Source organism: Hemitrygon akajei, chromosome 18 (assembly GCF_048418815.1).
Source record: "Hemitrygon akajei chromosome 18, sHemAka1.3, whole genome shotgun sequence".
Lineage (NCBI taxonomy): Eukaryota > Metazoa > Chordata > Chondrichthyes > Myliobatiformes > Dasyatidae > Hemitrygon > Hemitrygon akajei.
Genome location: NC_133141.1, coordinates 55,871,066 through 55,883,607, shown reverse-complemented (window position 1 = coordinate 55,883,607; position 12,542 = coordinate 55,871,066). Strand labels below are relative to the sequence as shown.

Below are 12,542 nucleotides of genomic sequence, written 5' to 3'. Positions count from 1 at the left end.
GATAGGATACCATGCCATGCATGCTTCCTTCAGCTTTAACTTTGCAGTGTTCTAGATAACATTTAGCATCATCTCTTTCCTACCCACCAGGAACAGATGAATAAATGTTGATTGGCCAATTTAATATTTTTCCATTTTCAAGAGAGTATGATCTGAGATACTTATATGTTGAGATTGGCAGCATACATCGTACTCATGGGCACTGTTATTTTATGAATATTGCTTATAATAAATAGTTTCTTGCAGTACTTATTCTTGATCAAATTCCTCTTAAATAGAGAATGTCCTGGGACAGTTACAAACATTGTAGCTTAAATAAATGAGGATAAAGAGACTGTGAAAGAAGCAATTGAAGTAGACTGCAGAAATGGATTCATAAGACATATCCATTTAGGGAAATGATTCTGGATTAATGTGAAGAAGGGCATCTAAAAATGGTAATGAAAGTAGTAAAAGCAAAGACTTTGTGGGCACAATGGCAGTTTGTGCTCCGGTTTACTCCCATATACCAAGGACCTGGTTGGTAACTTAATTGTCCACTATAAGTTACCTCTAGTGCAGGGGTTTCCAACCTTTTTTAATGCCATGGAGCCTTACCATTAATCAAGGAGTCAGTGGAGCCCAGGTTGGGAACCCCTGCTCTCGTGTGTGGGTGAGTGGTAAAATCTGGGCAGAGTTGAGTTAATAGAAACGTGTAGACTAAAGCAAGGCTGATCAATGGTCAGTGCAGACCAGGTGGGTTAAAGGGTGTGTTTCTGTTTATGACTTTATTAATTCTGATGGCCTTTTTTCATTCATAAGTCGATTTGCTTAAGTCAAGTAGCTCCAGGCCCTGCTGGGTCTGTCATCTCATGGTGCTTGGTTCTTACTGCAGCAGTGCAGACTCTTACAAAGAAGGAAGAGATTGATAGGTTCTTAATTGGACTTGGCATCAAAGGTTACGGGGAGAAGGCCAGGAAATGGGGTTGAGGAGAAGGGGGAAAAAGCCCTGATTGAATGGCAGAGCAGACTCGATGAACCAAATGGCCTAACTCTGCTCCTATGTCTTATGGTCTTATGGAAACAAAGCTTGTGGTTCTATAGCGCATGTGTTAATCAATTAGTAGATAAATCTCTCATATGCTCCATTATTGTTTTAAGTGTAGAATCAAGTGGTACAGTTATGATTACAACACAGTGCTGTTGCTCAGATCATCTTTTCCCTCATTTCAGATCCCTTCCAGAATCTGAAGTAACTGTAGAAAATGAGAGTTATGATGCTTCAGAGAGCCAGAGCTTTATGAGCCGACTACAGTGGGATGGCACATCAGATATTTCACCTTCTGATTCAGCATCTTCCAAAGCAAGTGAGTGCTCTTTTTGCTGTTAATGATTGGTGGTACCAGATTAATGCAGACCAGAGTTGCTTCATTTAGAAGTACTCACTGTGGAGTATTGTCTATGATGTTAGTGTTTGTTTCAAACTAGTAAGACTGATGCTGTTATTTTTTTTCTCTGTGAAATTCTGATGCAAGCTGAGGGAGGTGATTTCATGAATGTGACTGCCCCAGACTTTTCTGAAATTACTATGGGTTCCATGTGGAGGTGATGGATTTCCCCATGTAATTGTCACAAAGTTCTCTATGGAGTTTGGTGGTTGTGTGGAGCCTCCTGATGTTAAAGAGGTTGCCATCTAATCTGACGTCCACTGCCACACCGCTGCTATCCTCAATCTCGTTGTGGAGAAGCTTGGTAACACACAGGAGGAAGATGTTAAAGAGCACTGGCGCTAGCACACACCACTGCCTCACCCCTGTGCGTACAAGAAAGGGCTCGGACTCTTGTCCTCCTATGGTCACCCGAGCAGTCATCCCATTGTGAAACTGGTGGAGGATGTTAACAAATTTGTTGGGACAGCCAAACCTGAGGAGGACATCCCATAAGAGCTCTCTTTGCACAATGACAAATGCTTTGGAGAGGTTGACTAAGGCCATAAACGGGTCTTGATGTTGCTCCTGGCACTTTTCCTGAAGCTGTTGGGCTGTGAAGATCATGTTGATCATGCTCATGTTCTTCCTAAATCCACACTGCAATTCAGGCAGCACTGACTCGGTGATGTTGCTGATGAGCCTCTGAAGCATCACCTTAGCCAGGACTTACCAGCAACAGAAAGGAGTGATATGCCCCTACTATTGCCACAGATGGCCTTGTCACCCTTGTTCTTATAAGTTACAATGATGTTTGCATTTCTCCATTGCTGTGGGATCTTCTCGTTAGTCCAGGCCTTGGTGATGTACTGGTAGAGGGTGTGCATACACATGTACCCTCCATTCTTCAGTAACTCGGCAGGGATATTGTCAGTGCCAGGGTCTTATTGTTCTTAAGGGAATGGACAGCTGATAGAACCTCCTGGAAGGTTGGTGGTAGACTGAGGTCGTGGATAGGAGGAAGTTCAGGCAGTTCGTCCAGGATGGTGGGGTCTGCATCAGAATCCTGATTAAGCAGAGTGTTAAAATGCTCAGCCCACCTCAGCAGAATGGTACTCTGATTCTTCAGAAGTGTTTGACCATCTGCTGTTTTCAGGGGAGTAACGCATCGATTTATTGGGCCGCAGATGGTTTTGACAGCATTGTAAAAATTATGCATGTCATTATTATCGGCAAAGGACTGGATTTCATGTCCTGGAGCTGCAGTATGCAGACGACTGTGCTCTTGTGGCCCATACTCCGGATGATCTTCAGACTGTCCTTGCTGTGGCGGTGAGAGCGTGCAGCAGGATGGGGCTGACCGTCAATACCACCAAGACAGAAGTGGTTTGCCAGTGGAGTACCACTGTCCCACCCACCCTACCTGCCTTCACTGTTGGTGATGAAAAGCCGTCAGTAGTTTCAAATATCTGGGGAGCATTCTCTCTGGGGATAGCGGCATTGTCAACGACATCCAGAACCACATTAAACAGGCATCAGCTGCCTTTGGGAGACTTCAGCGTAGAGTCTTTCAGAACAGGAGCCTTCGACCCTCCACAAAGGTCTCTGTGTGGTCTGTGTCACCACCCTCCTTTATGGCTGTGAAGCTTGGGTAACCTACAGCCGTCACATCAAGTCCTTGGAGCGCTTCCACATAAGCTGCCTTCAGCGCATCCTGGGGATCACCTGGCGTGAGCGGGTGCCTCACACTGAAATACTTGTAAAGACCAACTGCAGAAGTATTGAGGCCATGATCACCCAGCGTCAGTTTCAGTGACTGGGGCAAGTGATAAGGATGCCCCCATGTTGGCAACCCCGCAGAGTGTTATACAACCAGCTACATCATGGTCGACACTCAGCTGGAGGGCTGAAGAAGCGCTATAAGAATCAGATGAAGAATGCTTTAAGGAAGTGCAAGATCAGACCCGAGGACCTGGAGGATGTTGCTGCTGACCGTAACACTTGGCGACAGCTGTGTGGGGATGGGGTTCGTATTCTGGAGATGGAAAGAGCAACCAGAAGACAGCAGAAGAGAGCCAGGAGAAATTCAGCCATGGTTGCCATCACTACCACCACCACTACCAATATACATGTCCCACCTGCAATAGAACTTGTGGGTCCAGGATAGGACTGTATAGTCATCTAACATCTCACCGTTAAAGGAGTGGACGTCATCATCGGATTCTGATGGACAGCAACCGAAGAAGTCACAAAGTTGAGAACTCCAATGTAATTGTGCACAGATGTGAAATGCCTGAAAAATATTACCTACAATCTTTATGGTTGTGCTCGGATGTTGCCTGTCACCTGTGATATCCAGCAATTAACACTGAGAAATCTGCTTGCTGACCTGTACCAATTTAGGCATGACACAGGTTCAGCAACTCACTCATTTCACTTCAGAAGACAAGCAGCTACTAGGTAAAGAAGTTGAAGTGTTAGGTAATTTACTTTGTTTCATTTAATTGTTTTAAAAATGAGCAAGTATGCGGATGCTAGAAATCCAAAACACACACAAAATGCTGGAGGAACTCAGCAGGTTAGGCAGCATCTATGGAAATGAATAAACCGTCGATGTTTCTCTGCTCTTCAGGACTCGAAAGGAAGCAAAAAGGCACCAGACATGGCTTATAAGCACAACTGAGTTATTAAGTTTTCATCCACTAAAAGCACTAATACTCCATGATGATGGATGCTGCTTTCCTGCGACATCACTTCATGTAGGTGTGCTCAATGGTGGGGAGGGTTTTACCCATGATTGACTGGGCCATGTCCACTACTTTTTGTAAGGTTTTCCCTTCAAGGGCATTAGTGTGATGCAGCCAGTCAATGTACTCTCCACTACATGTCTATAGAAATTTGTCAAAGTTTTAGAATTCATGCTGAATCTTCACTAAGTAGAGGCGCTGCCGTGCAATTGCACTCGCGTGCTGGGCCCAGGACAGATCTGCCAAAGTAATAACACCAAAGAATTTAAAGTTGGTGACCCTCTCCACCTCTGATCCTCCAATAAGAACTGGCTCTTGGACCTCTGGTTTCCTCCTCCTGAAGTCAATAATTAGTTACTTTGTCTTACTGATATTGAGTGAGAGGTGGTTGTTATGGCACCACTTAGCCAGATTTTCAATCTCCTCCTATATGCTGTGCTTAGCTACACAGTCATAAGTGTAATGTGAGTAGAGCAGGAGGCTAAGCTCACAGCCTTGTGGTGCACCTGTGCTGATGGAGATCATGGAGATGTTGTTGCCAATCCAAACTGACTGGGGTCTGCAAGTAAGGTAATCGAGGATCCAATTGCACAAGGAGGTATTGAGGCCAAGGTTTGAAGCTTATTAGTTTCAAGGAGATGATTGTATTGAATGTTGAGCTGCAGTCGATAAAGAGCATCCTGATGTCTGCTTCTTCATAGTCCAGATGTTCCAGGGTTGAGTGAAGAGCCATTGAGATGGCTTCTGTTATGAACCTGTTTATCCAGTAGGCAAATTGGAATGGATCCAAGTTGTTTTCTCAGGCAGGAGTTGACATGCTTTATCACCAAGTGCTCAAAACACTTCATTGCTTTGGACGTATGTGTTACTGGGTGATAGTTATTGAGGCAGACTACCCTGTTCTTGTTGGGCACTGGTACAATTGAAGCCTGCTTGAAGCAGCTGGGAACCTCAGACTGCTGAAGCAAGAGGTTAAAGATCTCAGTGAACACGCCAGCCAGTTGATCAGCATAGGTCTTCTGTACTTGGCCAGGTACGCCTTCTGGGCCGGATGCTTTTCGTGGGTTCATCCTCCCGAAGGCTGCCCACACATTAGCCTCAGACTGAGATCACAGGATCATTGGTGGCTGTGTGAGTTTGTGATGGTTGCTCCGTGTTTTGATGATTAAAGTGAGCATAGAAGGCATTAAGCTTATCTGGAAGTGAAGCCCTGTTGCTTGATTTAACTTTATAAGAGATGATAGTATTCATGCCCTGCCACAACTGTCGAGCATCCTCCATTGATTCAATTTCAGTCCAGAATTGCCTCTTCTCCCATGAGATTGCTTTCCAAAGATTGTGCCTGGACCTCTTGTAACCTTTTTAGTCACTAAACTTGAATGCCTCTGATCTGGCCCTCAGCAGATTGCAAATCTCATGATTCATCCAGGGGTTCTAGTTGGGGAAGGTGGAATGATTTTGTGGGGACACACTTATTTGAAACTGTTTTAATAAAGTCTGTGGCTACCATGGTGCATTCATTCCGATTGACAGATGAGACCTTGACACTGCCCAGTCCACCAACTCGAAGCAATCCCGTAGCTACTCTTCTGTCTCCTGCGACCACCTCTTTGCTTTCATAATCTCTGGAGCTTTGTTCTTCAGCTTCTGCCTGTATGCAGGTAGGAAAAGGTCAGCCAAGTGATCAGATTTACCATATCTATCAGATTTCATAGCGTATCTTTTACATTGGTAGGTATTAGCTACCTCTGACAGGTCCCAGCCTAACAGATTCTATCACTGTTTCAGCGTTCCCATGTTTATATAGTAATGATTATAAGTGGATGCCTTGGCCAGTTTTTCCCACTTCCACCAGGAATGCTGAGCCTAATTACAACTCTAGATGTGGTATCACCACAATAAAAACTGATTTTTGATTTATGTGTCAGTATAATTCTTTATGTTTTATCTACCTTGTTGCATTTGAGACCTACTTGGCTGAACCCCAAGCACAATAGATGGTTTGTAAGTGTGCAAAGAAATGATTCTGTATGCTTGCATTGCTAACATGTTTTTATTGCTCCTTGTGAAGGTACCAACAATTCTGATTCCAAGAAGAGCAAAAAAAAGAAGCCTCACCTTGGACTTCCTAGTGCTCCTGGCATGAGTTCCAATAAGAAGAAGAAACTCAAAGCACCAGCTCCACCTACTTCTAGTATATATGATGAAATCAACTGAAAGAAATTGAGCTACTTTCTTCTCCTGCTCTATCTCAATGAGTTTCTCGTTTGTGGTTACTGTGATGAGATGACCATTGAACCACCCACTTCCTAGGAAGAGTGGATTGGCTTCAGGATTGTACTTGACCCGTCGATGCTTGTGGTCCTGTAATCTGAAGGCTTCATTCCATGATGCTTGACATTGGTCGTTTCTTATTTATTTTACAAAGAATGAGGGAATTTGCAGGTGTACAAAGCTGATGAAGTGTTGCTGTTTGATTGCATTAATTGTATACTGGTCTCAATGATGAAAACTTATGCCTGAAGCTGCCACTCATTTCTGACTTACCTCTAGATAAACCTTTCAATCCCTTGTTATGCCAGACCTGGCTATGAGTTTACAACTTTTCCCCTTTATATTGTGCACCATTTTGTGATGCCTCAGAGAACTGCTCATAGCATTTGTTGTGCCAACTGTGTGAAGGCAAGGGTTAGTCACTGTGTAACTTAGTGTTCCTATGTATTTATCAAAGATTAGCATTTCTGTTTGCAGTGTTCTTCATGAAGGCTGTGGAGAGCGGGTCAGCCACCAGGGTAAGTGCAGCAACTGGACTTCAAAAGTAGAGTAAGCTGTGAAAACTTTCTCAAGGCTGTATTAGATCAGCTGATCCAAATAAATGATATCAGCATCACAACAGGACATTTTGTGCTAGCATGACCAAACTGTAATTCAAAAGAATTTCAGTTTGTCCAATGCACCTTTCTAAAGCTTCACACTTCCCTTGAAGTTAATTCAAATGTAAATTTAAATACTGCTAGGTGTTCATCCCTAATTTTGTAACAATATCCAAAGTGCCCACTGTCTTATGTTTGTAAGGGATTGACTATTCTCAAACATGGCCCAGCCTTTCACTATTTGAATAATGATGAGCAAATGTTATAATGTGGATCACATGATATGGACAATGACTGATGTTTTAATGAAGTCAAGATCTAGAAGGACTTTGAGCCAATCCTAACCTCTCACAAATTTGAAATGCAATCTGGATGAGCTAGTGCCATTTTGGAACTGAAGCACAGTCAGTCAGTTAAAGCAGCACAGCAGATGGATGGAGAGCACCAAACGTTGAGGTTCCCTTTTGGCATCATCAGACACTTACAAATGGAAAAGAGGGCAACTTATCACCACCTGTTTGTCGCAACAACATAGTCAGATACCATGATCCTAGTTATTTTGGATTAATTAAACAGGATTGCTGCAAACGATTGCTTCTCACATTGGAAAATGTTAGCAGGTCCTTGTGAGATTGTTGTTGTTTTCAGTTTTACTGTGACATTGGTTGACTGAAATTTGACATCCAGGTTAGATTGAGGGGTACTTGCAGGAGGAGGCAATTAAATGTCATCACTTTTCAACAGCATGTCGTTCTTTGCCTGTGGGACCAAATTGGACATTTCATTTTGTTTACATCTGAGAAGCTGGAAAGATATTTTTCCCAAAAGTATATATGTTAACAAATTTAAGATGGGTGGGTCTCAATTGCTATTTGACATTATAATAGTTGGGAGAAATGATCTGGGTGTTGCTTCCTGCCAGGCAGCATGATGTTGCCCAACACTAAAAAAAATTGCACTTTACGTCTGTTTGTATGTGTATGCTGGATTCAAGGTTCTTCTGGACTTGATATGGCCCTTAATCAGGGCCCTATAAAAGAACCAACACAACTGTTATGAAATGCTTTGCAGATGAAACTGAATGATATATTGCAGTTTTCAAAGAAAGGAAAACAAAAAAAGTCGTGAATGAATTTGGCGAATGCTTTGCATTTGTATTTTTTGTAGCTAGCTGACCTATTCTTTTTAATCATTATGTAACAGTGACTAAAACTTATGCTTCCAGTTTCACTGCATCTTGACTATAAAAACTAAATATAAACCAAGGAATGAATGCAGCAGAATGAATCCTTGCTATGCAATTAGGCCACAGTCTATTTTTGATAGACAAATATATTCTGTATTAGATCCTTTAAGAGCATGGGAGTGGCTTATGACTGGGCTTTACTAGCCACTAATAGTGGCTATTACTTTTTTGCCTCTAAAATTGTGTTGTGTGAATATTCAGAGATATGTTTGGTAAGATTGTAGCAGGTAAGTACATGAGAGCTGTGGCATTTACTTTTCACATTAACAATTTTATTTAAAGATTTTAGATAATTTTCAATTAAACAATGTTTGGCACATTTATTTCTGATTTTTTATATTTTACCTCATGATTCTTGTAGTTTGCAGCTTCTTTGTATCTTGAGCTAGAAAATCAGCAGACTGAAGTAGTCAGACAGGTGCAAGGAAGAGTTGTTCTTTAGTCTAAAAGAAGTATGAGTGCATTTGGGATTTGAGATCCCTTTTAAGTAATGGAAGCAATTGTTTCCCTTCTGTATGCAAGTTAACAGTAGGATAGGTTGGAGTATCATCTGCTGGTCAGAGGGGTAACTAACCACCTATTGCATTATCAGTCAAGATTATAGTTGTAAGCCTTGTGTGTGATAGTTTCTATCAAAACACCTACTCAAGTTTACCATTTTTTGATTCAGCAGTGCAGCTTTGGGAAGTCCTGAGATTGTGAAAGATGCTATAAATTGCAGATCTTCCTTTCTGCACCAGGAGATTACTGTGCCTTTCTAGTGCAATATTTTGATGCTGATCAGATGTTCGTAAGTTACAATCCCAATTTTGCCAGAAATTAGTTTTAGTTTTTCACATAGGATCTTGAAGGCAAGTGATTGCATGTTCAGAGGCTGGTAGACATCATGTCTAACCTGGTTAATTTATCACTGCATTGATTATATGTCATTCAATAATGTAGGGAGTATAATTGGTTGAAGCATGTAAAATTGCTTAACAGTTTGGATGAAAACCAAAATCTTCTCTCCCCCCCCCCCCCCTTCCCTTTAACTGCAATAGCAATTTAAGGATTGGTTTGTTTTAAATACTTTTACAAGCTTATGTTCTTCTGCCTATATCTAGTTCTGAATGAAACGGAAAGGCTGATTCAGCTTATGCTGGCTTTTAAAAAGGAGAATGTGGAGGCACTTGTCTCTATTTTAAAAAAGAATTGTCACCTAAACTTAAGGAATTCCCTCTTTTAGTTAAATTTTATAACTTGTTTGATCCTTTATTTTCATGTATTTCTGAGTTTTATTATGCCTGGACAAAATAAAGTCTAAACATTCATGCATACATGTAGTGGACAATATATGAAAGATTATTCCTTAAGTGTGTGTGGTGGCTGTCTCTACCCTGAGGTAGCAACCTTGCATGTCACTTGAAATATTGACCTCTTTGTATTAGAGAAATATAAATGTTTAGCGCTAGCACAACCCTTTCATCTAATCATGTTTCATGTGTATTGATACTATTTCATTTGTACTAAAGGTTTACTCCTGGAATGCTATTCTATCTGCAGTATTTATGATATTGGCATTGGCTTCTCTATACTATTGAATTTATTAACACTGCCAGGCATGTCTTTACCATCTTGTAGCACTGTTTCTTGTGTTGTAGTCTTATGTTGGTAGTTGTGTAAGCACTTGACACTGACAGATGTTCATACTTTGATTATTTTAGTGAATACTGTGTGAAATACAAGCTCCATCATTGTGTTTTGTTACACTGTAGTAATTCCAGAATTCTTGCAGACCTAACAAGTATGGGATGGTTCAGATCTACTGTTTATAGTTGATCATAGATAGCAATGTAAACTTTGCTGTGTGGGGTACAGCCTTGATAGATCTTTAGCAGATGTCTGTGATTGATTTTCTTAATTAACTCAGTTTCTTCTGCACTTAATGAAATCTTAGATTCCTTTTGGGAATGAGTATCTTTCCTCTGTCACTCAAGTTACTGTGTAGCACTGAAAACCACATGCCCCCCAATAGATTTTGTCTTTAGCTAAGAAACTGGAATCACAAGTTTTAGCATGTAGGTAGATGCAGGTTTCAGGGGAAAACAACATGATGTAAGATGTTTGGCTCACAGTTCTTTGACTTGTGTAGTGATTCTGAAATATGCATGAAGTTATCTGTTAATCAGCCTGAGTTTTAATTTTTCATACGTATCCTCAAATGCTGGTTCACTGTATATTTCTGTAATCCATAGTGACTACGTGCTGCTTCAGTGTAAATAAAGGTGTACAGTTGAACTGGATCTGGTCTTTTTGGTTCTCAGTATCGATGGGTTACTACTGACCTGACATCCCAATTTTCATTTTTTTTTATCAAATAACTGGTTAAAACTTACAGGGATAAATAAGGCTATGTCATTTGGGATCAGAAAAATCACAGGACTTAACTTTGAATGCTAGTAATTAAAACAAGAAACACCATGTTTCTTGAGGATTGTTTTCAATCTGAAGTTACCGGTAATCTCTTCAAAACTTAGTTTCACATGTAATGCTCTATATCAAAACTAATTCTTTGGCATGATGTGGACAAGAGAATGAATCTCAGGATAGTGTATGGTGACATATGTACAAACCCCATTTCCAGAAAAGTTGGGATATTTTCCAAAATGCAATAAAAACAAAAATCTGTGATATGTTAATTCACGTGAACCTTTATTTAACTGACAAAAGTACAAAGAAAAGATTTTCAATAGTTTTTCTGACCAACTTAATTGTATTTTGTAAATATACACAAATTTAGAATTTGATGGCTGCAACACACGCAACAAAAGTTGGGACAGAGTTAAAATAAGATTGAGAAGTGCACAGAATATTCAAGTAACACCGGTTTGGAAGACTCCACATTAAGCAGGCTAATTGATAGCAGGTGAGGTATCATGACTGGGTATAAAAGTAGCGTCCACCAAAGGCTCAGTCTTTGCAAGCAAGGATGGGTCGTGGCTCACCCCTTTGTGCCAAAATTCGTGAGAGAATTGTTAGTCAGTTCAAAAGGAACATTTCCCAACGCAAGATTGCAGAGAATTTAGGTCTTTCAACATCTACAGTACATAATATTGTGAAAAGATTCAGAGACATCTCAGTGCGTAAAGGGCAAGGTCAGAAACCACTGTTGAATGCGCGTGAATTTCGAGCCCTCAGGTGGCACTGCCTAAGAAACCATCATGCTACTGTGACAATTATAGCCACCTGGGCTTGGGAGTACTTCGGAAAACCATTGTCACTTAACACAGTCTGTCGCTGCATCCAGAAATACAACTGTATTACACAAGGAGGAAGCCATACATCGACTCTATGCAGAAACGCCGGCAAGTTCTCTGGGCCTGAGCTCATCTCAGATGGACCAAAAGACTGGAACCGTGTGCTGTGGTCAGATGAGTCCACATTTCAGCTAGTTTTCGGGAAAAAAGGGCGTCGAGTTCTCCGTGCCAAAGATGAAAACGACCATCCTGATTGTTATCAGCGAAAGGTGCAAAAGCCAGCATCTGTGATGGTATGGGGGTGCATCAGTGCCCACGGCATGGGTGAGTTGCATGTACGTGAAGGTACCATTGACTCTGAGGTGTATATTAGGACTTTAGAGAGACATATGTTGCCATCAAGGCGACGTCTCTTCCCGGGACGTCCATGCTTATTTCAGCAGGACAATGCCAGACCACATTCTGCACGGGCTACAACAGCGTGGCTTTGTAGACACAAAGAATACAGGGATTCAAACTGAGAAATATAGCATATTTGTGTGCTTGACTGGCCTGCTGCCAGTCCAGATCTATCTCCTATTGAAAATGTATGGCGTATCATGAAGAGGAGAAACAAGACAACGGAGACCACGGACTGTTGAGCAGCTGAAGTCTTATATCAAGCAAGAATGGACAAAATTTCCAATTACAAATCTTCTACAATTAGTATCCTCAGTTCCAAAACAATTAAAAAGTGTTATTAAAAGGAAAGGTGATGTAACACAATGGTAAACATGCCTCTGTCCCAACTTTTGTTGTGTGTTGCAGCCATCAAATTCTAAATGTGTATATTTACAAAATACAATTAAGTTGGTCAGTAAAACTATTGAAAATCTTTTCTTTGTACTTTTGTCAGTTAAATAAAGGTTCACATGAATTAACATATCACAGATTTTTGTTTTTATTGCATTTTGGAAAATATCCCAACTGTTCTGGAAATGGGGTTTGTACTTTAATAAATTTATTTTAAACAAACAAATGAACCACAAACTCTG

At 41.0% G+C, this 12,542-nt stretch overlaps 1 protein-coding gene across 4 annotated transcripts in view; it reads left to right on the top strand.

Annotated features, from left to right (window-relative positions):
- atxn7l3a (ataxin 7 like 3a) overlaps positions 1-10,554 on the top strand; it is a 68,631-nt gene extending 58,077 nt beyond the window's left edge. For all 4 annotated transcript variants that reach the window (XM_073071690.1, XM_073071694.1, XM_073071693.1 and 1 more), the window contains 2 exons: positions 1,213-1,346; positions 6,225-10,554. In XM_073071690.1, coding sequence (XP_072927791.1) covers positions 1,213-1,346; positions 6,225-6,370 — 280 coding nt within the window. In that variant the 3' untranslated portion in view covers positions 6,371-10,554. The remainder of the gene's footprint in view (positions 1-1,212; positions 1,347-6,224) is intronic.
- Positions 10,555-12,542: the final 1,988 nt, after the last annotated feature.